This window comes from Schistocerca nitens, chromosome 1, assembly GCF_023898315.1.
Source record: "Schistocerca nitens isolate TAMUIC-IGC-003100 chromosome 1, iqSchNite1.1, whole genome shotgun sequence".
NCBI lineage: Eukaryota > Metazoa > Arthropoda > Insecta > Orthoptera > Acrididae > Schistocerca > Schistocerca nitens.
In genome coordinates, this window is record NC_064614.1 from 644,067,879 (window position 1) to 644,094,419 (window position 26,541).

The window sequence follows — 26,541 nt, forward strand, 5'->3', positions numbered from 1 at the left end:
ACTGGTTCCAGGTTGTGGACACGCTGTAAGTGAAATGGACGTAACAATTGCTCTCGAAGGACTGTTCTTGCATTCGTCTTATTCGTCCCCATGTTACGTGCAACTGCACGAGTGCTGATTGAAGGATCCCGCTCCACATGCTGCAAGACAGCTTCCTCAAATTGCAGCGTTCTTACCGTGCGACGGCGTCCCTGTCCAGGTAATCTGCTAAATGACCCGGTCTCACGCAGACGTTGGTACACAGCATCAAAGGTCGTATGATGCGGGATAGGCGATTGTTGTTGATAAACCTGCTGTGCAGCTCGTCTGTTGTGGTGCGCTACGTAGTACGCACCAACCGTATCAGTGTACTCACTCCAGGTGTATCGCTCCATTAGTAAACAGAGACAATGCACTACTACACTGTTGGACAGCAGTTGCCTACAGCTGAAGAGCGTAATACGCCCTCTAACAACTGAAGAGCGTAATACGGCCTCCACTGGTTTAAATAATCCTCATAGGAAAAAATGACATTAGGGAAAAACATTTGTTTTGATGTCCCCTACAACCTCCCAGGGTTTGTCGGTTTAAACACTTTTCACCCTCCAGAATGAGATTTTCACTCTGCAGCGGAGTGTGCGCTGATATGAAACTTCCTAGCAGATTAAAACTGTGTGCCGGACCGAGACTCGAACTCGGGACCTTTGCCTTTCGCGGGCAAGTACTCTACCAACTTTTTTTTTTTTTTTTTTTTTTTTTTTTGTAATCTCATTTTGTTCGTTATAGTTCGTTGTAATTGTTCGTGGCGGACGTCCCCTGACGGCCGTTGAAGTTCATTATTGATCCAGTCACTCAGTTTTTTATATTACAGGGGGCAGCTAACCCTCTGAGCGAACACGCTGAGCTACCGTGCCGGCATCCAACTGAGCTACCCAAGCACGACTCAAGGCCCGTCCTCACAGCTTTAGTTCTGCCAGTACCTCCGTCTCCTACCTTCCAAACTTTGCAAAAGCTCTCCTGCGCACTTGCCCGCGAAAGGCAAAGGTCCCGAGTTCGAGTCTCGGTCCGGCACACAGTTTTAATCTGTCAGGAAGTTTCACTTTTCACCATGTATATCTCTGTATTTGAATACGCATGCCTATACCGGTTTCTGTGGCATAGTATCGAAGACAAAGAAGTGCTCTAGCTCTTAAGGTACGCATTTTAGAGGCCATGTTTACGGGACTTTTTTGCTTCGAATGATGGTCACTATCATATCCCTGATACTGACCATTCCTCGTAGGACACACTGTATCTCAAATGTTTACCCTGGTATTGTTGAGTGGTGAGGAGAGCGGTGTCTGCAATAGCGTGCAAACCGGAGCGTCGATTATAAATCACTCGCAGCCGTGGGTTGCCAGGGATGGCAGGGGGGAGGTAATGAAAGCGGAGGGGGGGGGGGAGGCGGGCGAGAGCCTGCGCGGCGCCGCCGCAGCCACGGCCAGTCCTCCGAACGCCAGCGGTCGGCGAGGCGCGAGTGCCACAAGCGACGGCGACGGCGACAGCGACTGCGTGCCTGGCGGTCTCGGCTGCGTGCCGCACACTTCAGTTCCCCACCGGAAAGAGCGGCCGCTCCCTCAGCACACTTCACCCGTACGGCAGTGCTCTGCTTACGGGGGCGCAACGTGCCGGAAGCCCCGCCGTTGTTACCGCTACAGGTAGCCGGCAAGTGGAGCACCGCGACACACGCCAGCATGACGGCGCCGCACGAGGACGACGTCCGCAACGGCAACGTCAAGCAGCCGCCACAACCACAGGTCAGTCCTCCTAACTAGCGACTTCCCGACACCGGATTCGGTACGATTTTTCGAACCAGAACTCCACCGATAACACTTGGGAGATTTTTTCGGGGATATTTTCAGCGATTATCGTATAACAGACTCGTTATCTCCAAAAAAAACTTCTGAAAACACTTCCTAAAATTTAAATTTACATTAGTTCTTAACCGCGCGATCGCTACGGTCGCAGGTTCGAATCCTGCGTCGGACATGGATGTGTGTGATGCCCTTAGGTTAGTTAGGTTTAAATAGTTCTAAGTTCTAGGGGACTGATGACCTTAGAAGTTAAGTACCATAGTGCTCAGAACCATTTGAACCATTAGTTGTTAAGAAGTTTCTCTTTTTCACAAAAGCTGTTCTTACCTTTAACCGTCTGTATGTTATAACCTTTCTATTTCGACAATCGTCAGTAATTTTGCTGCCCAAGTAACAAAACTCCTCTACTGCTGTTAGCGTCTCATCTCCCAACCCAAGTAGCTCAACATGCCTATTCCAAATCAACTATGTTCCCTTAACTGTGTTTTACTTTTGTGGATGTTCATGTAAACCTCTTTTCAATACGCTACCCATTTCATTCAAATGCTCTTCCGAGCCCTTGTCGGTCTCTGACACAGCTGCAATATCATCGATACAGTAATCGACTAGTAGTGTATTTATTATTTATTCACCTATTTACGCCAGTTATCTTCGTTTCTTTTAATATATCTTCGCAACAGCGAAACAGCCAGGAATAGGCCTACACAGTCTCGAAAACGTGCAACAAAAAGTGAAGAGTAGTGTAGCAGCAATCGTCCGTGAAAGTGCTGTGATGTGGTTACAGTTCAAATGGTTCAAATGGCTCTGAGCACTATGGGACTTAACATCTGAGGTCGTCAGTCCCCTAGAACTTAGAACTACTTAAACCTAACTAACCTAAGGACATCACACACATCCATGCCCGAGGCAGGTTTCGAACCTGCGACCGTAACGGTCGCGCGGTTCCAGACTGTAGCGCCTAGAACCGCTCGGCCACTCCGGCCGGCGATGTGGTTACAGTCCCTTTGGGAATAGTTCAGGTGGAAATGTTCCAGTTTTCCACTGCATCACTGTTAACGCTCCATTAATACTGCCGGAAAAGTGAAACTCGAGACAGAAACGAGTAGTACTGAATGTAAGCTTGAGAGCGAAGAGTAAAGTAGGCACTAGCATTGTCAAGACCAAGTACCGTGAGTGCATGGAACAATTTTGCTCCCGAACAAGACACACAGCACATACCATCGACTTTTTCTCCGTTGTGCAAGTATTTTCAGTGCAGTATAGATACGGAGATAAACTGGGGTAAAAAATCAAACGAAATGCAACTAATGTGTGAAGCGCCAACAGGAACAACGAGTTTCTGATACCACAATACTCAGAAAATATTCCTGAAAAACTGCCGTAACTTTGTCGATGGAGTTCGGTTCATAGAGTATACCAATACCTAAAATTATTTCGGTAACTAAATAATATCGGAAGCATAGTATCGATATCAACAGTGAGGAAAGCCACACTTCCACAGAGATGTATTTTAAAACGTTTTATTTCGCTCTACTAACTTGGCCAAGGCCCATTTTCAAGTGCATCACAAAATAATTATTGAAATAGAAAAATTTATCATGCAACACGTTTTTAAAACCGACTAAAAGTATGAAATAATTTCTCCTAGCCCCATGCAGATTCCTAACCCCATACCGATCGTCCTGAAAATCTGGCTTTTGATTTTTTAATAACTATAACAATACTTGCAAAATTTAAAACAAAAAACGTGGGTCGCATGCAGTAGGTGAGAGACGCGTAACTAATTCACCTAACTTACTAACCATATGAACTGGTGTGTGATTTACCTCAACGACAGATATTCTCTGGACTTCTTACTATTATCAATTGCATGCACAGTGTTTTTCGTTTTAAATTTTACAAGTATTGTCATAATTATTTAAAATTCACAAGCACGCATTCTAAGGACTAATAGTATGGGGTTAGTAATCTATATGAGGATAGGAGAAATGGTTTTATCCTTCTTAGTCCGTTTCAAAAACGTGTTATATTACGAAGTTTCTGATTTAAATCGTCATATTCAGCTTTTTAGTTTTGTGAAATTTTACAAGGTATTTCAAACATATGATGAGATTACAGTAGATTCATTCGGTAAATTTCAAGTTTATTTCAGTTTCTCTCCAGCTTCTTCCTACGTTTATCCGTGAAAAGACCATGAAGGTAAAAGTCAGAGAGAATGAAGCTCCACGATCACTTACTAGCAATCGTTCTTACGCGACACATTCGCGACTCGAACAGGAAACAGGGGGAAGCAGCAGTAATACACGAAGTACCGCCTGTCACACACCAGATAAGAAAGCGAGTTATTATTGCGTTGTCAACCAATTCTGAGCTATGTGGAAAGTTTCAAGACTCTAGCTCATCGGGAAGATAGAAGTGCCGGCCTGTGTGACCAAGCGGTTCTAGGCGCTACAGTCTGGAACCGCGCGACCGCTACGGTCGCAGGTTCGAATCCTGCCTCGGGCGTGCATGTGTGTAATGTCCTTAGGTTAGTTAGGTTTAAGTAGTTCTAAGTTCTAGGGGACTGATGACCTCAGCAGTTAAGTTCCATAGTGCTCAGAGCCACTTGAAGATAGAAGTCAGTTGCAAAATTTGTACCGAACAGGCAGTCAGTCAAAAAAACAATACTCTGCCATACACCTGATCCACTGCACAATAGTATTAACTTTTTATTTTACCTACATTAAATTCACTTATATTTAGGTAGCTGAACCACTTTTCCAAGGTGGCTGCATACAGAATATTATTGGTATCCGTTGTTGGAATCTCATATGTTCATTATAGATTACACATGTACACTGATGAAGCAAAACATGATGACCACCAGCTTGATAGCTTGTGTGTCCGTCTTTGGAACGAAATACATCGCTGATCCTACGTATCAGGGATCCGACAGTTTGTTGGTAGCTTTTTGGACATATGTGGCGTCAGATGTGTACGCACAGGTCATGCAATTCCCGTAAATGACGGGCCGCTGATTTCCGTAAGCGGTGATGGCGCCCAATAGCCTCCCAGGTGAGTTGCATAGGATGCACATCAGGCTAATTTGGTTGCCGAGACATCAACGTGAGTTCACTATAATGCTCCTCAAACCACTGCAGCACGGTTCTGGCTCCGAGACACGGACAGTTATAGTGCTGAAATATGTCATCCCTGTCAGGGAAGACATCAAGCATCAAGGGTTGCAGGTGGTTCGCAGCTGTCAGCGTATCTTCGATTACTACCACAGGTTCCACGCAAGCGAGGGAGAATGTCTCCCATAGCGTAAAACTGCTCCCACCAGCCTGTGTCAGTGGCGCGCTGCACCTTTCGAGCTGACGTTCACCTCGATGACGGTGTTTGTGGAGACGACCATCGACCCAGCTTAGCAAAAATGTCACCTAAAGAGCCGACACGTTTCCACTGATCGACGGTCGAATCCCTATGGTCCCGTGTCCACTACAACCGTAACTGACGCTGTCATTGGATCAACGTGTGAACACGTTGGGGTGGTTCGCTGCGGAGCTCCATGTTCAAAAACGTACAATGATCGGTGTGCTCCGAAACTCTTGTGCATGCCTCATCATTGTGCTCTTTCAGCAAAGCTGCCACAGATTACCACCTCCTACTTTACCGCGCAGACAAGCCTCCGGACCCCACAATCTGTGAAGAGTCGTGCCCCACATTCTGTGAAGAGTCGTGGAAGTGCAACCATTTAGCGCTTAGTGGTAGTTTCATTGTCCTTTTATCTCTTTCCGTTCAAAATGGTTCAAATGGCTCTAAGCACTATGGGACTTAAAATCTGAGGTTATCAGTCCCCTAGACTTAGAACTACTTAAACCTAATTAACCTAAGGACATCACACATATCCATGCCCGAGGCAGGATTCGAACCTGCGACCGTAGCAGTAGCGCAGTTCCGGACTGAAGCGCCTAGAGCCGCTCGGCCACAGCCGCCGTGTATCTCCGTAAATGATCAAGACGGTAGCACGTAAACATTCGGCGAGCTTCGCCGTTTTCGAGAAACTCGTTCCCAGGCTCTGTGTAATAATAATCTGCCCTTCGTCAACGTCGCTTATGTAAATGGATTTACCCATTTGCAGCCCACATCTTCGCTATGGTGATCCCCGGTCCGTGTCTGCTCCGCTCATATACTTTTTGTTGTGGTTGGCAAGAGAGCCAACACCGTTTTACTAAAGGAGGCCGAAATGCACGCGTTTTAGCTCACGCAGGCTGGCGTGAGGTCTGGAACATGACAAGGAAATTAGAATTTAGAAGAACGGACGTAGCTGGTGGAATACTTATTCTTTTCTATTTCGAACACAGTCGATTCATTACCTGCAATATCTGGTGCAGAGAACAAATACCGTGATCAAGTGTTGTGTTGGCTGAAGAGCCAACACCGTGTTACTAGAGGAGGCCGCAATGCACGCGTTTTAGCTCAGCAGGCTGGCGTGAGGAGGGAAGGACTATACTGACTTGAGGTCTGGAGCATGACAAGGAATTAGAATTCAGAAAGCGGACGTAATTAGTTTCATACTTAACTTTAATCCATTAATGATGAATGTCGGTTTTGACGGTACATGATTCACAATATCAATAGTAACTGATAATGGCGCCTTGCTAGGTCGTAGCAAATGACGTAGCTGAAGGCTATGCTAAACTATCGTCTTGGCAAATGAGAACGTAAGTAGGCATTGAACCATCGCTAGCAAAGTCGGCTGTACAACTGGGGCGAGTGCTAGGGAGTCTCTCTAGACCTGCCGTGTGGCGACGCTCGGTCTGCAATCACTGATAGTGGCGACACGCGTAGCAGTTAAGTCCCATAAGACGCGAAATAAGTAGGTAAATCAATGTCGTCATTCTTACAAGGGAACCTCCCCATCGCACCCCCCTCAGATTTAGTTATAAGTTGGCACAGTGGATAGGCCTTGAAAAACTGAACACAGATCAATTGAGAAAACAGGAAGAAGTTGTGTGGAACTGTGAAAAAATAAGCAAAATACACAAACTGAGTAGTTCATGGGAAGATAGGCAACATCAAGAACACTAGGAACACGGGAGCGCCGTGGTCTCGTGGTAACGTGAGCAGCTGCGGAACGAGAGGTCCTTGGTTCAAATCTTCCATCGAGTGAAAAATTTAATTTTTTTATTTTCAGTTTATGTGACAAGCTCTTATGTTTTCATCACTTTTTTGGGAGTGATTATCACATCCACAAGAAAACCTAAATCGGGCAAGGTAGAAGAATCTTTTTACTCATTCGCCAAGTGTTCAAGTTAGGTGGGTCGACAACATATTCCTGTCATGTGACGCACATGCCGTTACCAGTGTCGTATAGAATATATCAGATGTGTTTTCCCGTGGAGGAATCGGTTGACCTATGACCTAGCGATCAAATGTTTTCGGTTCCCATTGGAGAGGCACGTCCTTTCGTCTACTAATCGCACGGTTTTGCGATGCGATCGCAAAACACAGACACTAAACTTATTACAGAGACGTCAATGAACGAACGGACAGATAATAACTATGCAAAAATAAAGAAAGTAAAATTCTCACTAGAGGGAAGACTTGAACCAAGGACCTCTCGTTCTGCAGCTGCTCACGCTACCACGAGACCACGGCGCTCCTGAGTTCACATTGTCCATGATGTTGCCTATGTGGCCCATGGGCTACCCAGTTTGTATATTTTGCTTATTTTCCCACAGATCCACACAACTTCTTCCTGTTTTCTCAATTGATCTGTGTTCAGTTTATCAAGGCCTATCCACTGTGCCAACTTATAACTAAATCTGGAGGGGGTGCGATGGGGAGGTTCCCTTGTTAGTAGCATCCAGGATAAGCTATTTTATCATTTAACAATTATTAAGCCACCGTGAATTGTTACAGAGGATATTTTAAGTTCGAAAAGCAATATAGCAATGGCAGATTTCAGTGTAGCTGCTAATATGAGCGTGGTTGAGTCTAGCTATTATTAGAAAGTGTGTAACTTATGAACTCAATCGAAAGCCAAAATAGTCCCGTACAAGGTGAATGAGCGTAGGGAAACAGATACAAGAATGTTGCATCGTGGTTCTAGGCAAGACCTAGTGGAGGTGGTTTTGTCTCCCTCCGACCTGTTACAAGGTGTTAAATGTATATCTGTGACTTGTTGTTTTCTGCACAGTGTAGTGCTGGGTTTGTGTTGTTATGGATGAACGGAGGGGAGAGGACGCACACGCTGCCGGCACTCAGCTTACTCCTGCACCAAGAGCGCCTCCCAGTTCAACGTCCACATCCGACGGACGGATCTTCGTCAACAGTGTCCCATGCCCCCGCTTCATGAGACACTGCGGACAGATCTGCAATTTAATCCAGGGCGTTGGTGCAAAGTCTGGTGATCAGGAACTTAAGTCCACCACCTCTCCTTCCCTTTCCCGCCAAATACCAGCTGTCAAAATTTTTCCACTGCCGGGATTCGAACCGTCTTACCTCCGAACGAGCGCCAGCGCACAAGCGTGCACTAGCGACGTCGGCTGCGGAGGCATGTATGAACTCCATAACCGAAGTAAATGTTATGAACTGTTTTCCTTTCAAAGCAATCTTTTTGACCTAAAATCGAAGAACTTTCCTATCCGTAAAAAAAAGGACCACTATTTCGTTTTGGCAACACGGTTTGGTTTCGTATGAAGCGTGCTCACACTTTAACCAATACTTACCCATGTCCGATTGCTCCAATCAAAACTGTTTCAATTTATAATCTGCATACATATAGTGGGAGTCCGGTTAGTTAACACCTAGATCACGAACGCTGAGAAGAAAAGTGCAAAGTGATGATTGCTGGGACACTAATGTACTCTAATTTTTACAAACGTAAGAAGACACGTTCTTATTTCTGTACACACAATTAGCGATTGTTTTATCACCAGCCATTGAGTTAAAGGTAGTACACGGCTTAGCCAGTTGTGTAGTATACAGCGTTGTTGCCCAACAGTTACGTATCTTTCTCCATCTAATAAACATAAAAATGTGTTCCTATTCAATTAAATAAAGGAAACAAACAACTTCTTCTTTTACTTAATTCTACACCATATCGACCACAACAGCTAAAAGCAAGTAGTAACTTTCCTTTTCAATCACGACTGAAATTCTGTAGAGGTTTACACGCAGCGGAAATCGACTGTGTGAACTAAAATCCGACAGCCAGCTCGTATTTTCAGAATCGGTACTGTAGTGCCTACATGACTAATCGGAAGCGGTAAAGCGAAATCGGGTTATGGAAAAACGGATTTTAAAACGCGTGCGAGTGCTTGCTGCGTCTGTAGTGTTCGTGGACAGGAGAGGAAACGACAATTCTATGTGCACACTCCAACTTCCCTTTCCGCCGGCCTCCGCAAACGTCTCGTAAAGGCAATGTGGGAGTCTAATCCCGCCTCAGGTATAAGTGTATCCTACGCATATGCAGAGTTAAACGACAGAAATGGGTGTGTGTGCGTACAGATTGCACGCTAATAAAAATACATGTGCTCTTAATACACGAGAAACTGATCCCTAAATAAACGTTAGATCTCGAATTAATAATGAAATTACTTCTTGAAATGAGTCAGAGGTGATTATCAACTTTTGCCAGTGATACCGTCTTCACAACTTTACGGGATTATTGGCATGTTTCCGCTGCTGCGAATGTCACATCACGTAATTAAGAGTAAGAATAACACAAGAATGAGAAGTGCTATATACACATATAAGTCGATAAACGAAGAAACTCACTTACCAAATTTAGGACTTTTGAGAAAGTGAAAGTCAAATGCAGTACAGCCTATGCCGAAGAGGGGTCTCAAGTGCCACCAGCTCTCTTCGAAAGCTTACGGAAATAAACGTGTAACCCGAGAAGTGGTGGAATACGTTGCTTTCGTTTTTATCGTCATGTACATATACATGAACAAGGGTTTCCTAAACTGCAATACTACAAGTTAAAGCTATAAAATACGAATTCAAGAGATGCTATTTCACAATTACAAAATTAGCATTTTGTATTGCAGCAACATGTATATAGTATGTAAAGCTTACCGAAACATAACAGTAAGTATTCATCACATGTGCTTTATACTCATGTATCATTTATCTCACTGAAGAGTTAGTTTTACAAGATTTTACCTTAACACCATGCATAGATTAAAACTGTGCCTTACGCGCCGAAGTTTATCTAAAGAATGAACCGATAAATAAATAAACACTAACGCAAGACATAGAAGCAACTTGGAGGCGTGCTTCTAGATATGTTACCGGCAGGTTAGATTAAAATGCGAGTATTGTGGAAATGCTTCTCAATCTCAAATAAGAATCCCTGAAGAAACAAGACGTTCTTTTCGCGAAATTTTGTCTAGTAAGTTTGGAGAACCTGTATTTGCGACAGACTGCCGCCATCGTACATCACGTGTAAGAATTGCGAAGACAAGGTAAGAGATTTCAGAGGTCGTACGGAAGCATAGAGGCAGTAGTTTTCCCCTCGCCCTATTTGCAAGTGGAACAAGAAAGTGAATGAGTGGTACCCTCCGCCACGCACTGTATGCTGACATGTGGAATATGTATATAGATGTAGATCACGCCCGGCGATGCTGACTTATCTGCCTGCCTGCTAGCCTGTCTGTCTGTCTGTCTTTCTTTCTTTCTGTCTTTTCCCTAGCATTGATTCCGTCTAGTATGGTGATCGCTTCTTCAGGATTTGACAAATCTTATTATTTAACTTCGTGGCCGGATTACCATCCTGACGCCGCAATCATCAAGGTAAGCTAAGGGAGCGACGTCCCACCGTCTACCCGTGAGTTCTGTAAAATTTGCTTTGTTTGGTTATCGTATTTTAACTGTTTGTGTATCGTATTCTCTGAGGTGAAACTCGAGGACAAGCCCGGCATTTGCTTAAAACGGGTGTCGGAAAGCTCCTAAGAACCACAGTCAGACTGGCCGATGTTCCAACCTGTTAATGTTTACCCGTCACGCGCGTTCGATGCGAGTCTATCTACAGGGTGGTCGATCTGAAGTTTCGGAGAAGGTTATCTCGAAAACTATACATCGGGTAAAAATAGTGGGTAAGACAAGTTCGTAAGCTCAAAGGGGGACATCAACCCCCTTGGGTGTAGCGGGGCGCAACTTAAGTTTTGTCTGAAACATTTTTTAAACCATTGAAAGATGGCGCTGAAATCGAGAAAAAAGTTAAATTGGGTAAGAACTCTGATTTATTTAGAATTATCTGAAAAAGACGCATCAAATCGATTAAATATGTGCACCAATTCTTTCGTTACGCCAAATTAAGCTATTTATGTACTTTTAGCGTCACCCAGGAACAACGACTTGGACGTAGTAGAATGGTGTTCCCATGGGGTACTTCATTAGTGTGAGTCCCCTTGCCTCTCACATATTGGGGTGCTTCATTAGTGTGAGTGCCCTTGCCCCTCATAATTTGTGGTGATTAATTAATGAAATTAGCCACGAAGAAATTGTTCAGAATTATCCCCATTTGGTTCAATGCATAAAGTCAGTCGTCTGCGAAAGTTGTCCACAGTTTTGAGCAGCACAACCCATTTCGGGTTGTGGGCTGTCTTTCATAAACAATATTTTTTAAATAACCCCACAAGAAAAAGTCAGGAGATGTTAGGTCTGGTGAACGTGGAGGCCACTGAATTGGTCCGCCGCGTCCTATCCACCGACCAGGGTACCGTAAATTTAAAACGTTCCGCACATTTTTAGCATAATGGGGAGCTTCTCCGTCCTGTTGAAACCACATTCCATTAGCTCCAACAAATCATCGCGGAGACGTTGTAAATAAGATTCCGCAGTAACATTTCAGTCGAAAAATACGGTCCTATCAAGTAACAGTTTAAAATTCCACACCAGACCATTTGTGTTGATTGTCAATGGGGCTGTGCCAGTGTGGATTGACAGGGGACCTATAATGACAATCAAGACGATTTAATTCGCCATTGTTTTTGAATGTGACTTCATCGGTGAACATAACGTATCTAAAAAAAATCATTGTCACCTCTTATCATTTCCAAGGACCATTGGCAGAAATACACGCTTATTTGCAGAGCTTTCGGCGTTAATGCGTGTGTCGGTGTGATACGCATGATATGTGCCTTCAAAATCCCCAAAACAGTTGATTTCGGTATTCCAGTTTGTGCCTGAATCGCACGACTACTAATTTCGGGATACAGTTGAACACAGGCGAGAACGGTAAGGGTACGAGCGTCATTTTCATTGTATTCGCGATGACGAGGTGGACGGTGCATGTATCCATTTCGAGCTCGTTGAGTGCAATTTCGAATAAAGTTTTCGGTTGGATGTCGTCTGTTTGGGAAACGATCTGCATACCATTGTGCAGCTGCAGCGTAGTTGTTATGGCATTCACCTAAAATTAACATCGTATCAACAATCTCTGTAGGCGGATAGTGAGCTATGTTTCGCTAAAGCCCGCCTCTCGTGGTCGTGCGGTAGCGTTCTCGCTTCCCACGCCCGGGTTCCCGGGTTCGATTCCCGGCGGGGTCAGGGATTTTCTCTGCCTCGTGATGGCTGGGTGTTGTGTGCTGTCCTTAGGTTAGTTAGGTTTAAGTAGTTCTAAGTTCTAGGGGACTCATGACCATAGACGTTAAGTCCCATAGTGCTCAGAGCCATTTGAACCATTTTTTTTTTTCGCTAAAGAATAACTTACTTTCGTCAGATGATGTTTACGGTTCACAATCTGAAATTGAAGTGACGTCTGATCGCACTACACTAGCCTTTATACTGAGTCGTAGTTCTCAGTTTGGCCACAGTAGCGCCACAGTCGGTGAGTAATGTAATTGTGAAGAGTTCCCTGACGAGATTTTAATACCATTCCGCCTCCCTCCATCAAAAACTGTGGCGTGTAGGATACATTTTGTAGAAAAATAGCTTAGTATTACTTAGCATAGATTATAGCTGTCGCTACGTTCCATGGGTCAGGTACAGTACTGCGTCTATTATCCGAACGCCCGCTTAACCGAACTGTTTACTCGCTCGCGCAAGCACCCCCCCCCCCCCCCCCACCATCCTGTGGCCCTCTCCACAGTTACTCGTTGTCCGAAAGTAACTGTTCGACTGTCTGCGCTATGTTACAATCATTTGTGTCAACTTTTCAGCGTAGACTGCGATATAAAATGCTTAAACATAAATATGCTGTCCTTTCTGTGACAGATAAATACGAGATTATTGAAGTTCAGAGGAGGTGAATCCACAACCAAGTTATCTGATGAATACAAAGTTCATAAATCGACAGTCAAGGATATTAAAAAAAAAGACGAGCATCACAAATTTTATATCTAACAATAAGCTTGATTCTTCCCTGGGATCTGCAAATCGTAAAACTATGAAGCTCGCCACGAAAACGGATGATGCTGTTTACAAGTGGTTTACACAAAAAATATCACAAGAAGAACCCATCTCTAATCCCATTCGATGAGAAAAAGCAGTTCATTTTAATGAAAATCTTGTAGGGCCGTCGAAATTTAAAGCAACCACAGACTCGTTAAAATGCTTTAACTCAAGACGCAATATTCGAGAGATTGAAATACAAGAACAAAAATTGTCTGCTCTTTCTTCAGCACTGATTCTTTCAAAATCAAACTAAGGAACGTTTTAAGGAAGAGGATAATGCTCTCGAAAACGTTTACAATGCTGACGAAACTGTGTTCAACCGGAAAAGCAACAGCTGGTCCTAAAATACGCAAGGATCGTATTACTGCTTTAGTTTGTGCTGACGCTAGTGAGAGCCACCGACTGCCTATGCTCGTCACTGGGAAATGTAAGAAACCGTGTTGTTTCAAACACGTTAATATGTCGGCGATACCTGTTCTTTACACTTCACAAAAGAGCGCCTCGATGAATAGTACGATTTTTACGGAATGGTTTATGGAAGTTTTGCACCTTCTGTACAAGCTCAACAGTTGAAGAATGGCAAAAGGAAGGAAACATTACTGCTTCTTGACAAACAACCAACTCATCCATCATGTGATATCTTAAACGAAAAAAAAAAAAAAACCTATTTCATAAAAGTGATGTTTCTTCCACCTAATGTAGCCCCCTTGTTATAGCCCATGAATCAAGTCTTACTGAGACTTACAAACAGTATTACAGAAAATAGTTGTTACGTAAGAAGAGGATGGAGAAGAAAGTCTGTTAAGAAATCACAAAAATGTTCTTTTGAAAGATCGTTCTACATTATCGGAGCAGCTTAGGCTGGTGTACAGGAACAGAGTTTGAAAAAAAAAGCCTGCAGTAAAATGTTGCGTATAGCGGAAAGTTCTCAAAGTCTAACTGAAAATAATGAACAGAATGAACTCAATTGCCACGAATGTGATGAAGACGACGCTAAAAAATGGACGAGTGTCGACGACGCAGCTCTGGGCACCAAATCACGCAGGATAGCGAAATTAAAAAGCTCGTCACTGTAAAGCTGACGGCACCAGCATCTCATCAGCTAGTGGTTCAGAAAATGAAGATCAAAATACACACATCAAAAAAAGTTTTGCATCACTTCGGTTCCGAGAGTTCCTGAACCTGTACAGAGAATTGGAATAAAGGTCAACATAAACATCATTTCCGCCATTTTTATTGCCCATGAAAACCACACATTGCATATTGTACCATACAGCGAGACCTTCAGAGGTGGTGGTCCAGACTGCTGTACACACCGGTACCTCTAATACCCAATAGCACGTCTTCTTGCATTGATGTAGGCCTGTATTCGTCATGGCATACTATCCACAAGTTCATCAAGGCACTGTTGGCCCCGATTGTCCCACTCCTCAACGGCGAATCGGGGTAGATGCCTCAGAGCGGTTGGTGGGTCACGTCGTCCGTAAACAGCCCTTTTCAATGTATCCCAGGCATGTTCGACAGGGTTCATGTCTGGAGAACATGCTGGCCACTCTAGTCGAGCGATGTCGTTATCCTGAAGGAAGCCATTCACTAGATGTGCACGATGGGGGCGCGAATTCTCGTCCATGAAGGCGAAAGCCTCGCCAATATGCTGCCGATATCGTTGCACTCTCGGTCGGAGGATGGCATTCACGTATCGTACAGCCGTTACGGCGCCTACCATGACCACCACCGGCGTACGTCGGCCCCACATACTGCCACCCCAAAACAGCAAGGAACCTCCACCTTGCTGCATTCGCTGGACAGTGTGTCAAAGGCGTTCAGCCTGACCGGACCTCGCCATGAACGTCGTGGGAGAACTTGCGCATCATGTAGCCTATTGCGCACAGTTTGAGTAGTAACACGACGTCCTGTGGCTGCACCAAAAGCATTATTCAACATGGTGGCATTGCTGTCAGGGTTCCTCTGAGCCATAATCCGTAGGTAGCGGTCATCCACTGCAGTAGTAGCCCTTGGGCGGCATGAACGAAGCATGTCATCGACTGTTCCTGTCTCTGTTTATCTCCTCCATGTCCGAACAACATCGCTTTGGTTCAATCCGAGAGGCCTGGACACTTCCCTTGTTGAGAGCCCTTCCTGGCACAAACTAACAATGCGGACGCGATCGAACCGCGGTATTGACCGTCTAGGCATGGTTGAATTACAGACAACACGAGCCGTGTACCTCCTTCCTAGTCGAATGACTGAAAGTGACCGGCTGTCGGATCCCCTCCGTCTAATATGCGCTGCTCATACACGTTTGTTTACATCTTTTGGGCGGGTTTAGTGACATCTCTGAACAGTCAAAGGGACTGTGTCTGTGATAACATATCCACAGTCAACGCCTATCTTCAGGAGTTCTGGGAACCGGGGTGATGCAAAACTACGAGGGTTGGAACTTAAATAGTGGCAACTATTTATTCACAACCGATACAAAAGTGTCACATGTTTGCACCTGTTACTGTACTTCACAGTAGTCACCAGCGTTGTGTATAACCCGTTGCCAGCGATTTGGAAGGCGTAGTTTACCGTTAGCAGAGCCTGTTCTGTTGATGGTGCGAATGGAGCGGTCTACTGCCTGTCGAATCTCTGGAACAGTTCTGAAGCGAATGCCACGAAGTGATTCCTTCATCTTCGGAATCAAACCAAAGTCACAAGGACCTAAGTCCGGGAAGTATGGTGGATGCTACAGCTAGTCGCAGGTGATACTCCAAGAACGAACAGCCGGCCGTGTGGCCGAGCGGTTCTAGGCGCTTCAGTCTGGAACCGCGCGACCGCTACGGTTCTAGGGGACTGATGACCTCAGATGTTAAGTTCCATAGTGCTCAGAGCCATTTTTTGAGCCAAAAACGAACAATAGTACCGTGCATTGACGGTCTTTGCGAAAGAAGCGGCGACGCTTTCTGCGCAACCCACCCATCATTTAACAGGACAGTGCGCGGGCTCATACAGCGCAAGTTGTGGCTGCTCTGTTTGGTCGATGGGACTGGGAAGTACTGTACCATCCACCATACTCCCCGGACTTAAGTCCTTGTGACTTTGATTTGATTCCGAAGATGAAGGAACTGTTTCAGAGATTCGACAGGCAGCACACCGCTCCATTCGCACCATCAACAGAACAGGCTTTCCTAACGGTATACCACGCCTTCCACATCGCTGGCAACCGGCTCTACACAACGTTAGTGACTACTTTGAAGGACAGTAACAGGTGCAAACATGTAACTCTTTTGTATCGGTTGTGAATAAATAGTTGCCACTATTTAAGTTCCAACCCTCATATTTTTATGTGTGTTTAATGACTCCGTCTGAAGCAATTGCACGTTTAGACAATGCCTTGCGTTGGTTTGAAGCTCAAAACGAAAACGATCAGTATCAGAAGTCTCCCTTGAAAAAAGTGAATGGCTTAGCTGCTCGTAAGCGGGTTGGCTTACTTAGACAGGCCAAAATTAAATACTATTTCCAGCATTAATTCTATACTTATGTACTGCACATGCAAAATGCATATTTTTTGTTTAGTAGGCTACACTATATACATTCCTACTGTACTTACCTTCGTATTAATGAAAGAGATTCATGTTATTATAAATATATGTAGTTTTTATTGATAAATTGGCAAATAAAAATATATCCGGACAGCCCAGTTTTCATGACACCTGTGTCCCCCATTAGTTTGAATAATCGACTCTGTACAGTACTTACGGTCAATAAGGGCGCCCCTGGAGATTCGGTGGCACCTTTCGTTGCGGATGACAGTCTTTCGCTGGGAGCCACAGGTCGCCGCATTCGCATTGAGGTCGCTTTCTCTGGCAAAAGCCTCCTGCGGAACGTGGCCGCCCACATAGCGAAACTAAGCATCTAATTTTCTAAACAGGCAGTCGTGATTCTCTCCTGCTTTGCTACTTTCAACGAAAGCTTTCTTGTTGTTGCATGAGGTAACACACTGTAAGGTAGCGCTACTGATGACCGACTATTATGCCGTGATTCTGTCAAGGGACACAAGTGAGTTAGTTAAGTCGGTTATCTCAAGGTGTTTCAGTTTGGAATATCAGTGGCCCGTCCTTTACTATCAGCACCTATCCGAAACACACACTGTCTGATCAAAAGTATACGGACACTCGTATGTAGCTCGGAACTGGCTACTAGATGTCACGAGAGGTGGATCCGCCAGTATGAAAGTAGCCGAGGAGTATCGTGTGGTCAGTAGCGAAGGAGCAACAGCAGAGTGTATCGACCAACAGAGCTCAGTGACTTTGAACAAATCCATCGGGAAATATTACCCCTTCTAAAGACGCCCAAGTGAAAACGTGAAGGAACTATCGCAGCTGAATCAAGGCCAGTCAGACATCTTCTAATGAACGACAGCAACCAATTTTCCCTTCCACACAACGCTACACTCCACACAAATACCTTCAAAAAAGACTCCCCGATATTTAAATTTATATTATATGCTAAAAAATTTATCTTTTTCAGAAATGATTTTCTTGCTATTGCCAGTCCGCCATTTATATTCTTTCTACTACCGCCATCATCAGTTATTTCGCTACGTAAACGGCAAAACTCACCCGCTACTTCCACTATTAAGTTAACGTTGAAACAGTGCCAAGGTAGGAATGATCATCAAAATAAAATAAGAGAAATCAGAGCTCGAACAGAAAGGTTTAGGTGTTCGTTTTTCCCGCGCGCTGTTCGGGAGTGGAATGGTAGAGAGATAGTATGAGTGTGGTTCGATGAACCCTCTGCCAAGCACTTAAATGTGAATTGCAGAGTAGTCATGTAGATGTAGAAAGACAAATACACTGATAAATCGACTAAATATTATAGTTTCCTCCAATACTGAAGGGATAGTATTTTGTTTCTCTTGCACAACAGAGATTAAAAATATAGTCTCTTTCGAAATCAACTAAAACAAGTGGCGCAGTAAAATAATGCAATTCAAAATGCGCATCAAGAAGTGACGTTACTGGTCAAAGCGGACCGTTGGCATAAGAAATTTCTCTTTAGCAAAAGTAAGCGGATGCATCTCCTTTGCACTAAACTGCGCAAATATTTAAACACAGTTTCCTGCTCTACTTCTGCACACAGTCGTTAAATTGTTAAGTTACAATAACTGATTCCAACTTCAGAAAAGCCATATAATAAAATGAGTATCGGTTGCGTACGTGTTCTAACCTTGACGCACTGAGTTATCCAACTCAAAGCAACCACCTAGTGCCGATATTTCCAGCGCATAAGTACCGATGATCGCTCTGTTGGTTACCACTACGAATTTTTCGAAATGGAGACTGCCGTACAGATGGCTTCAGCGATGCCGCGTGCTCTGTTAAGTCTCAGACAGCTAACGCTTGTTGCTGGGGACGCTGCATAGCTATTATTGCTGGAGCAGTGGAAATTCGCTGCTCATTAATGAGTGACCATTAGCGACACAGGCGTGCGCGAAGCTATTACGAAGAGCTGGAAGCGTTTCCAAATGGCCGCTCTACTAAACCTGCAGTTCTAACAGCGCACGATCCACCTGGAATCACTTATAATCAGTGAAAGTACGTGAGACTTAGCATACGATATTAATTACGTCACATGGAAATGTAGGTGCCGTTTTATAGCAACAGACTGGAAGTCGATTGGCGCGTCTCAGAAAGGCCAGTGGGCGATTCTTGCTGCAACGCACTACTGTATAAACGTGCGTCGGTTCAGGAAGAGCTTTATTTGCAGTGGGCTCTGTACGGTGGACCGTCTCTCTCGTAGTATTTCATACGAGCGCGTTTATTTGTTCACTTAAACTTCCGGAAGTACAAAATCAAGGAAAAATACCCGATAGCAGTCAGACAACATAAGGACACAGGATAAAAATTGGTCAGGCCCACTTCGGCGACGAAGGGAGCCAACAAGTATCTTCCAGTATGCGATATGGAGCTGAAGCCACTGATGATTAGGTATCTCAGATCTGTCGAATTGCTGGAATGTTGATTGCTGCGCTTCACCCGCTTTTCGAAATAGTCGCATATGAATTGTGTAGTATTAAGATCGGGAGGTTTAGCAGGCCAGTGGAGTTATGATAGGCTGCCTGAGAGTTCATCAAACCAAGATCGTGAAAACGGCTGTTGGCATCTTGGATGACGGGGGTGTCATGAAGATGTAGAGGGGAAGGCAACTCCTCGCCACTGAGGCTAAACTACATGGACCATACTGCACACTACCTCTCGCAGCTACTGTTCAGTTTCCGCGTCGTTTGGTCCGCTGAAGACGAGCAGCTCTACGTGCCACTCTGAGCACTGATCTTTTGCGATATACCTGACTCCAAATGTCCACTGCATGCAGACCTTTTCGCCATGTTCGCTCGGAAAATGGTTGAGATGGGCCTGGATACAATGACAATACCAACTCCTGTCTGGCTTCAAATCGATCTTCATTGAAAGTCCAGTTCCTGTAGGTTACAATCATTTTACGACTGCTGCTCTTACGCTGAGAATTGTACAACATCCCTTGTAAACACTTTATCAGTATCCTTGGTCGACCAAAAATTCAGGCAACTTTATTTACGGTGTTGTCTTGGGCAGGTACAAATTCGATCGTTTCGTCCAGCCATTCGGTGACATCTCCAAGTAGACCCACCATACACCCGACTAGCGCATACACACCACTTCAACGCCATACCTTACGTCAGCAATCGAGGGTCACAGGGATGCATAGATCAATTCAGCACCATCTACAACGCTCCAGAGAGACATATGTGCAGTTTTAGAGGGTGACTAATACATTCTAAGATAAAAATAAAAACAAACAAAACAAAAAAACGCACCAGAAAGGAATTACTCGAATGTGACCGAAATCGGTACATGTGATGCATATGTACACACAAATAAATGATTTATTCAGAGAAAGAGCTTCACAAATTGAGCAAGTCAATAATGGGTTAGTCCACTTCTGGCCCTTATGCAACTGGCATTATTTAACAGAGTTGTTCGATTCCCTTGCGGGAGATATTGTGCCAAATTCTGTCCGACTGGCGCGTTAGATCGTCACAATTCCGAGTTGGTTGGAGAACCTTGCGCATTATGCTCCATAAGTCCACAACAGGAGAGAGATCCGGCGACATTGCTGCCAAAGGCAGGATTTGGCAATTACGAAGACAAGCAGCAGAAACTTTCGACGTGTGCGGGCGGGCATTATGTTGTTGAAATGTAAGCACAGGTTGGCTTGCCGTTAAGGGCAACAAAACGGGGCGTAGAATATCGTCGACGTACCGCTGTGCAGTGAGGGTGCCACGGATGACAACCACAGGGACCCTGCTATGAAATGAAATGGCACCCCAGACCAACACTCCTGGTTGTCGGGTCATATGGCAGGCAACAGTCAGATTGGTATCCAGAGCTGTCTGGGACATCTCCAGACACGTCTTCGGCCTGGAATTTCATTGACTGGAGTAGAATTGTCTTCAGTGGTAAGTCCTGCTCCTAACTGAGCCCTGATGACCAGTGAAGACAGTGGAGACAGCCCGGACAGTGTCGGTACTGTTTCACGCCATACGGCCCAACAGCCAGGAGATATGTTCGGGGATGGCATTCCATTTCATAGCAAAATCCCTTTGGCTTTCATCTGCGGCACCCTTAAGGGACAACAGTACGGCGACGATATTCTACGCACTGTTTTGTTGGCCTTAATAGCGAGCCATCCCGGGGTTACATTTCGGCAAAATTGGTTGGACAGAGAATCTCTTTCCTCCGGCCAGTTGTACGGGTTCGACTCTTTTGATCTTCTTCTTCTTTCTTCCTTTCCCTGGCCTTTACCGTGTACCTACACGGGGTCGGCGCGTTAATGTTCGGATTTGGCAATGATAGTCGTAGAAGGTGGTATGATGCCCTGCCTACCACCACCTGTTTCACCAACGAGACGGAATTTGTGAACTCCACCCGTCTGCGTCTAGTGTTGTCCCATGTGAAAGAGTACGAACGCTTTCGAAATTTTTGCGAATCTTGTGGTGCGGGACTTGAGTACTAACCCGCTATTCACCTAGTGGGATGCGGAAAACAGCCTAAAACCATCATGGGTGGTCGGCACACCAGTATCCGCCGTCAGGTCGCCGGATAGACTCGATCCGTGCCCTCCGCGCCTTCGAATTCCAGCAGTGGCGTGCTAACATGCGCGGCTTTCCGTCCGGTTAGGTCCACTGTTTTCACGATTTGCAAATTTATTGTACTTTTAACTGCGTGTGATGTTGATAAGTCGAGACAAGGGGCTTGTTCCATTCAATTTTTTGGTCGATAATAAAAAATTTTAGGTAGAAATAAATTGTGTTCGTTTTAACTTATGAATGGACACGTGATGTTAAAATGTGTAAGTAGGCTGTTTAGGTTTTTATATTGGTAACGTCACGTAGTGCTCTGTATGAAAATCACTGGCTGTGCTTCATGAACTGCTATATATATTATGACTTTTGAACACTATTAAGGTAAATACATTGTTTGTTCTCTATCAAAATCTTTCATTTGCTAACTATGCCTATCAGTAGTTAGTGCCTTCAATAGTTTGAATCTTTTATTTAGCTGGCAGTAGTGGCGCTCGCTGTATTGCAGTAGTTCGAGTAACGAAGATTTTTGTGAGGTAAGTGATCTGTGAAAGGTATAGGTTAATGTTAGTCAGGGCCATTATTTTGTAGGGATTATTGAAAGTCAGATTGCGTTGCGCTAAAAATATTGTGTGTCAGTTTGAGCTTAGTCATTTATAATTTTTCTAAGGGGACGTTTCAAATGTGCTTTTATATCCATTTGTAAATAGGTTTGCCGATTCCAGGAAAAAAGACAGTTAAAAAACTAAAATATTGCTAGACGTACATCGAAATAGTCTGCATTCAAATAAATTACATTACTCTACATTAATAATTTTTTTCCGCCAGGGAGCACATTTGTGTCAGTAACAGATTTAAGTGATTAACGTTGCAAGATTACAGGTTAATGTTAGCGCGAGACAAGTCATTGCAAATGCAAAATGCTGGTACATTAATAACCGTTGAGTCCGCCCCGATAGCTGCGTGGTCAACGCGACGGAATGCCGTGCAAAGGGGCCCGGGTTCCATTCCCGGCTGGGTCGGAGATTTTCTCCGCTCAGGGTCTGGATGTTGTGTTGTCCTCATTATCATCATCTTACCCCCATCGACGCGCAAGTCGCCGAAATGGCGTCAACTCAAAAGACTTGCACCAGGCGAGAGGTCTATCCGACAGGAGGCCCCAGTCACAGGACATTTCATTTCAATAACCGTTGTAACCACCAGGATGTTGAATGCAAGCATGTAAACGTAAATGCATTCTGTAGTACAGGTGTCAGATGTCAGATTGTGGGGTGAGGTTCCACGCCTGTTGCACTTGGTCGAGTGTTATGTAGTGAACATTCTGCACAGCATGTTGGCTTACAACAGCAGTATATGGGTAGTATCCGACCGAAGATCGATTTCTGGCCGAAGCAGAAGCCAAAGCCGATTAATCAGCTATCATCCTAACCTTCGGCCGAAACCGGAGATTTAATAGCGCCAAGAAATTACGTTCAAGATTCGCAAAATGTAAATAAGAACTATGATTTTTTTAAATATAATACAAAGAACTTAACTAGATGATTAAAATTGTCTTGCAACCTGTCAGAAATAAAGATACTTTGAAATAAAGTCAATTATAATATTTATTTACTCAAAAAAGTACTTGTACGATTACACTTGGACAAATTCATAGCCGCGCGGGGTAGCATCATGGTCTGAGATGCCTTGCCACGGGCTATCGTATGTTCGCTTCTCCTCTGTGAATGTGGTCTACGAAATGGATATACCACAACTTTTTTATCAAGTTTTACACTAAAATACAGATTAATAATAAAGGCGAGGCAATTCGCAACGGCGAAGTTGTTCTTACTAGAACAAAAAGCAGAAAATCTTGTGCGCTGTTTCAGCTACTGTAATATTTCAACTTTCTCGGGGATTTGAAAAGTAAATTTACTATTATTAATAATATCACTTTTTATTGTTATTACTTTTCCGGACTTCCCTTTGTGCCAGGAGCTGCCTGCACGTCTTGTGAATTTATTGTTCGTTCTCACAAATAGCAATGCTGAAAGAAAATACATAATTTTTTTTTTCAAAAAGAAAATGTGTGAGGCGAACTAATACGCCGTTTCACATACTACTGAAACGATGTGACTGAATAAAAGGTGTAACATCCGAGCATGTACTGTCTTTAACATATAAGGTTGTAAAATGAAGAAAAACAGAACTTCGTATTTTGGTTCTTCAAGTATATAGAGCAGTAGAATACGCAGCACGAGACGTATTTATCAAATACAAGCCGACTTCTATCTAAATAAATGCTCTTTGGTTTAAAACTTACAATTTTTTCGTTAGTTTGCAGATGACGTGTCGTATTATGACTTAAAACCCTTCATTTCTAAAGAGAACAAGGACGCAAGATACTAACTAACCTTCCAAGACGTAAATGTAAAGGGACACAAGAAGAATATTTTAAGCAGCCCGTACATAAAAATGCGTAATTTTCAAAAATTAAATGGAATATAGTGCCTACTGACGATTGCAGAACAGTGATGAACATATGTCGCAATAAATCAAAAATTATGGTTCCATAAAGCGCCGCAAATCATTGTTTCCTTGGTGTCAGGGCTAACAGCAAGACATAAATATGAATGACCTTAAATTGAAAAACAACTAAGGAAGTGTAAATAAAAAGGAGTAATTGTGGAGTTTTGGTGCGTCAGTACGTGTCCCTCTGCGTGCGATGTATCTCGAAGACCGGCGAATATCAATTGCGAAGAACGAGAGCCGGTCACGCAAAAAGTGGTAGCATTTACAGTACTGATCTGTATACTTTCTGGTAGAGATTAGGCAGAGTGATTTTGGAGCATTGAACCTTTCCAAAAAACTGTCGCGCAAAGTAACTGCATAGTCTAATCTTAAACCAACGAATATGAAATATAGAAGAAGTAAATCGTGCTGAGACACAATTATCCAATGAGTAAGACACTGAAAATCATGTAAATAATTATTTTAATACTCAGAACCGATATAATCATCGCAGTCACCACATGTCTACTGCTCACTGAACTTGTGTTCATTATAATGTCGCACACTACAAATCACGTTCCTTGGCAGCAGTACCTATTTATAGAGCTACGAAACATTCTGGGTTCTGCCGACGAGCTCCAAGAACTGAGCGAGCTCAGCGAACCAGAAAAACTTTACAAGGGATGGTGACACTTGTCCCTGAAACCATAACATTAAGAACAGGTATTAAAAAATGAATTACGCTTGAAATACTGTTGAAAACAGCTTAATAAATATTGCAAAAACAATACTTAGGTTTTTTTAAATTTTTTATGTGCTTTCACAAACTAAATCTTCTCTTCTTCTTCTCGGTCAAACAAAAAATTTCGTAATTGTATGATAAAACACCAAAGCAGATAATCTAATTCGCATAGGAACTTGTATTTAGTGGCGATGGCGGCCGACCGACGCAACACTGTGTACTATAGTCCGCTCCAAGTATGTGAAAGCTTCGCGACTGTTGCAGGTTAACGGTCGGGTGTCAATCGCACATGTGCAGTTCTAACAGTTATTTCACTTTCGGCGCTTGCTAGAAACTTTCGGCTTCAGCCAAAACTTCGACATATTTTGGAAGAAGACGAAGGTGGGATTTTTGGTCGAAGATGGCTGAAGGTGGTCGAAGCCGAAGCCGAATGTCCGGTCGGACACTACGAGGGCTATTCGGAAAGTAAGGAACGATAGATCGCGAAATGGAAACCACAGTGCAAATCAAAACTGTTTTATTTGAAACAGTTAGCTACAACTTCCAGCCGATGCGACTTAGACGTTTGTTGTGGCGTTATAACTACTTTCGAATACCCTCGTTATAGAAGGCAGCCGCCAGTGCTTTCCGCAAATTCTCTACGCTGGCCTACAGCTCGTTGCCTGTGCCAAAATGCCATCTTCATAGCCAGAGGTTCATGTGAGCAGAGATGAAACTCAAAGGGGGACAATTACGGGCTGTATTGTGGGTAATCAAACATTTTCAATTGAAAACGATGCAGGAGCATCTTCGTTGCCCCTGCAGAATGCGGCTGAGAATTGTCTTGAAGAAGAAAACGCATGACAGTTATGTAATTTTGGCTGCATAGCTTCAGGCAAAATTTCTACCAGGCCCTCATACTTGGCGGGAGACACTATTGTTCTAGGTATCTTTATGTGCTCCCTGTGAGCTCAGAACTAAAAAGAGCGACGTAAGGCGATCGACAAGGCACACTAGAGAACCTGCCTAACACCCCTGTGAAAAACTTCATCGGATTTTCACTGTGGTTTCCATTTCGCCACCGATCGTTCCTTACTTTCCGAATAACCCTCGTATGTGGTAGCTTTATCCTGTTGGGAAACCCCGTGGAATGCTGTTCATGAATAGCAGCAAGTATCACCAGACTGACGTAAAAATTTACAGTCGTGGTTCGTGGGATAACCACGAGAGTGATCTTGCTGTTATGCAAAATCGCACCCCAGACCATAACTCCAGGTGTAGGTGCAGTGTGTCTAGCACGCAGAAAGGTTGGTTGCAGGCCCTCAAATGGCCTCCTCCTACCCACGGCCATCACTGGCACCAAGGCAGAACCTGTTTTCATCAGAAAACGCAACATTCCTCCTCTCTGCCCTCCAGTGAGCTCTCACTTAACACCACCGAAGCCGCAATGGCGGTGGTTTGGGGTCCGTGGAATGTACACTACAAGGCGTCTGGCTCGGAGCAGCTCTTGAAGTACCCGGTTTGTAACAGTTCGTTGTGTCACTGTGGTTACACCTGCTACTCAGATTGCTGCTGCAGATGTACGATAAGCCAGACCCATACGCCAAACACGATGGCTTTCCCTCTCGGTAGTGTCACGTGGCCCTACGAAGCCCGGTCTGCTTGCGACCGTACATTCTCGTGAAAACCGTTGCCAGCCATCATGCGCAGTGGCTACTTTTCTCTCAAGTCTTTCTGCAGTATCACAAAACACAAAAAGAACATCCACTTTCTCGTAGCCCTCTCTCAGTGAGGTTTTGATAACGGCCTCTTTGTCGCCTTAAAGATATTCTTGACTAACATCAACTCACCAGGACCAATCTCAACAGTAACTAACGCTCACGACCGTTACACCTTTCAGATGCAGAAAGGCTTACCAATATTCTTGTATGTCACACAACTCTTTCTTGCTGTTGAGGTCCTGTTTTTCATCAGTGTATTACAGTCTAGCAGTTTAACAGTTGTTAATT

The 26,541-nt window shown here is 44.2% G+C and overlaps 1 protein-coding gene across 2 annotated transcripts in view; it reads left to right on the forward strand.

The window, feature by feature from the left end:
• Window positions 1-1,519: 1,519 nt before the first annotated feature.
• LOC126258345 (long-chain fatty acid transport protein 1-like) overlaps window positions 1,520-26,541 on the forward strand; it is a 375,714-nt gene continuing 350,692 nt past the window's right edge. For both annotated transcript variants that reach the window (XM_049955635.1, XM_049955636.1), the window contains exon 1: window positions 1,520-1,775. In XM_049955635.1, coding sequence (XP_049811592.1) covers window positions 1,713-1,775 — 63 coding nt within the window. In that variant the 5' untranslated portion in view covers window positions 1,520-1,712. The remainder of the gene's footprint in view (window positions 1,776-26,541) is intronic.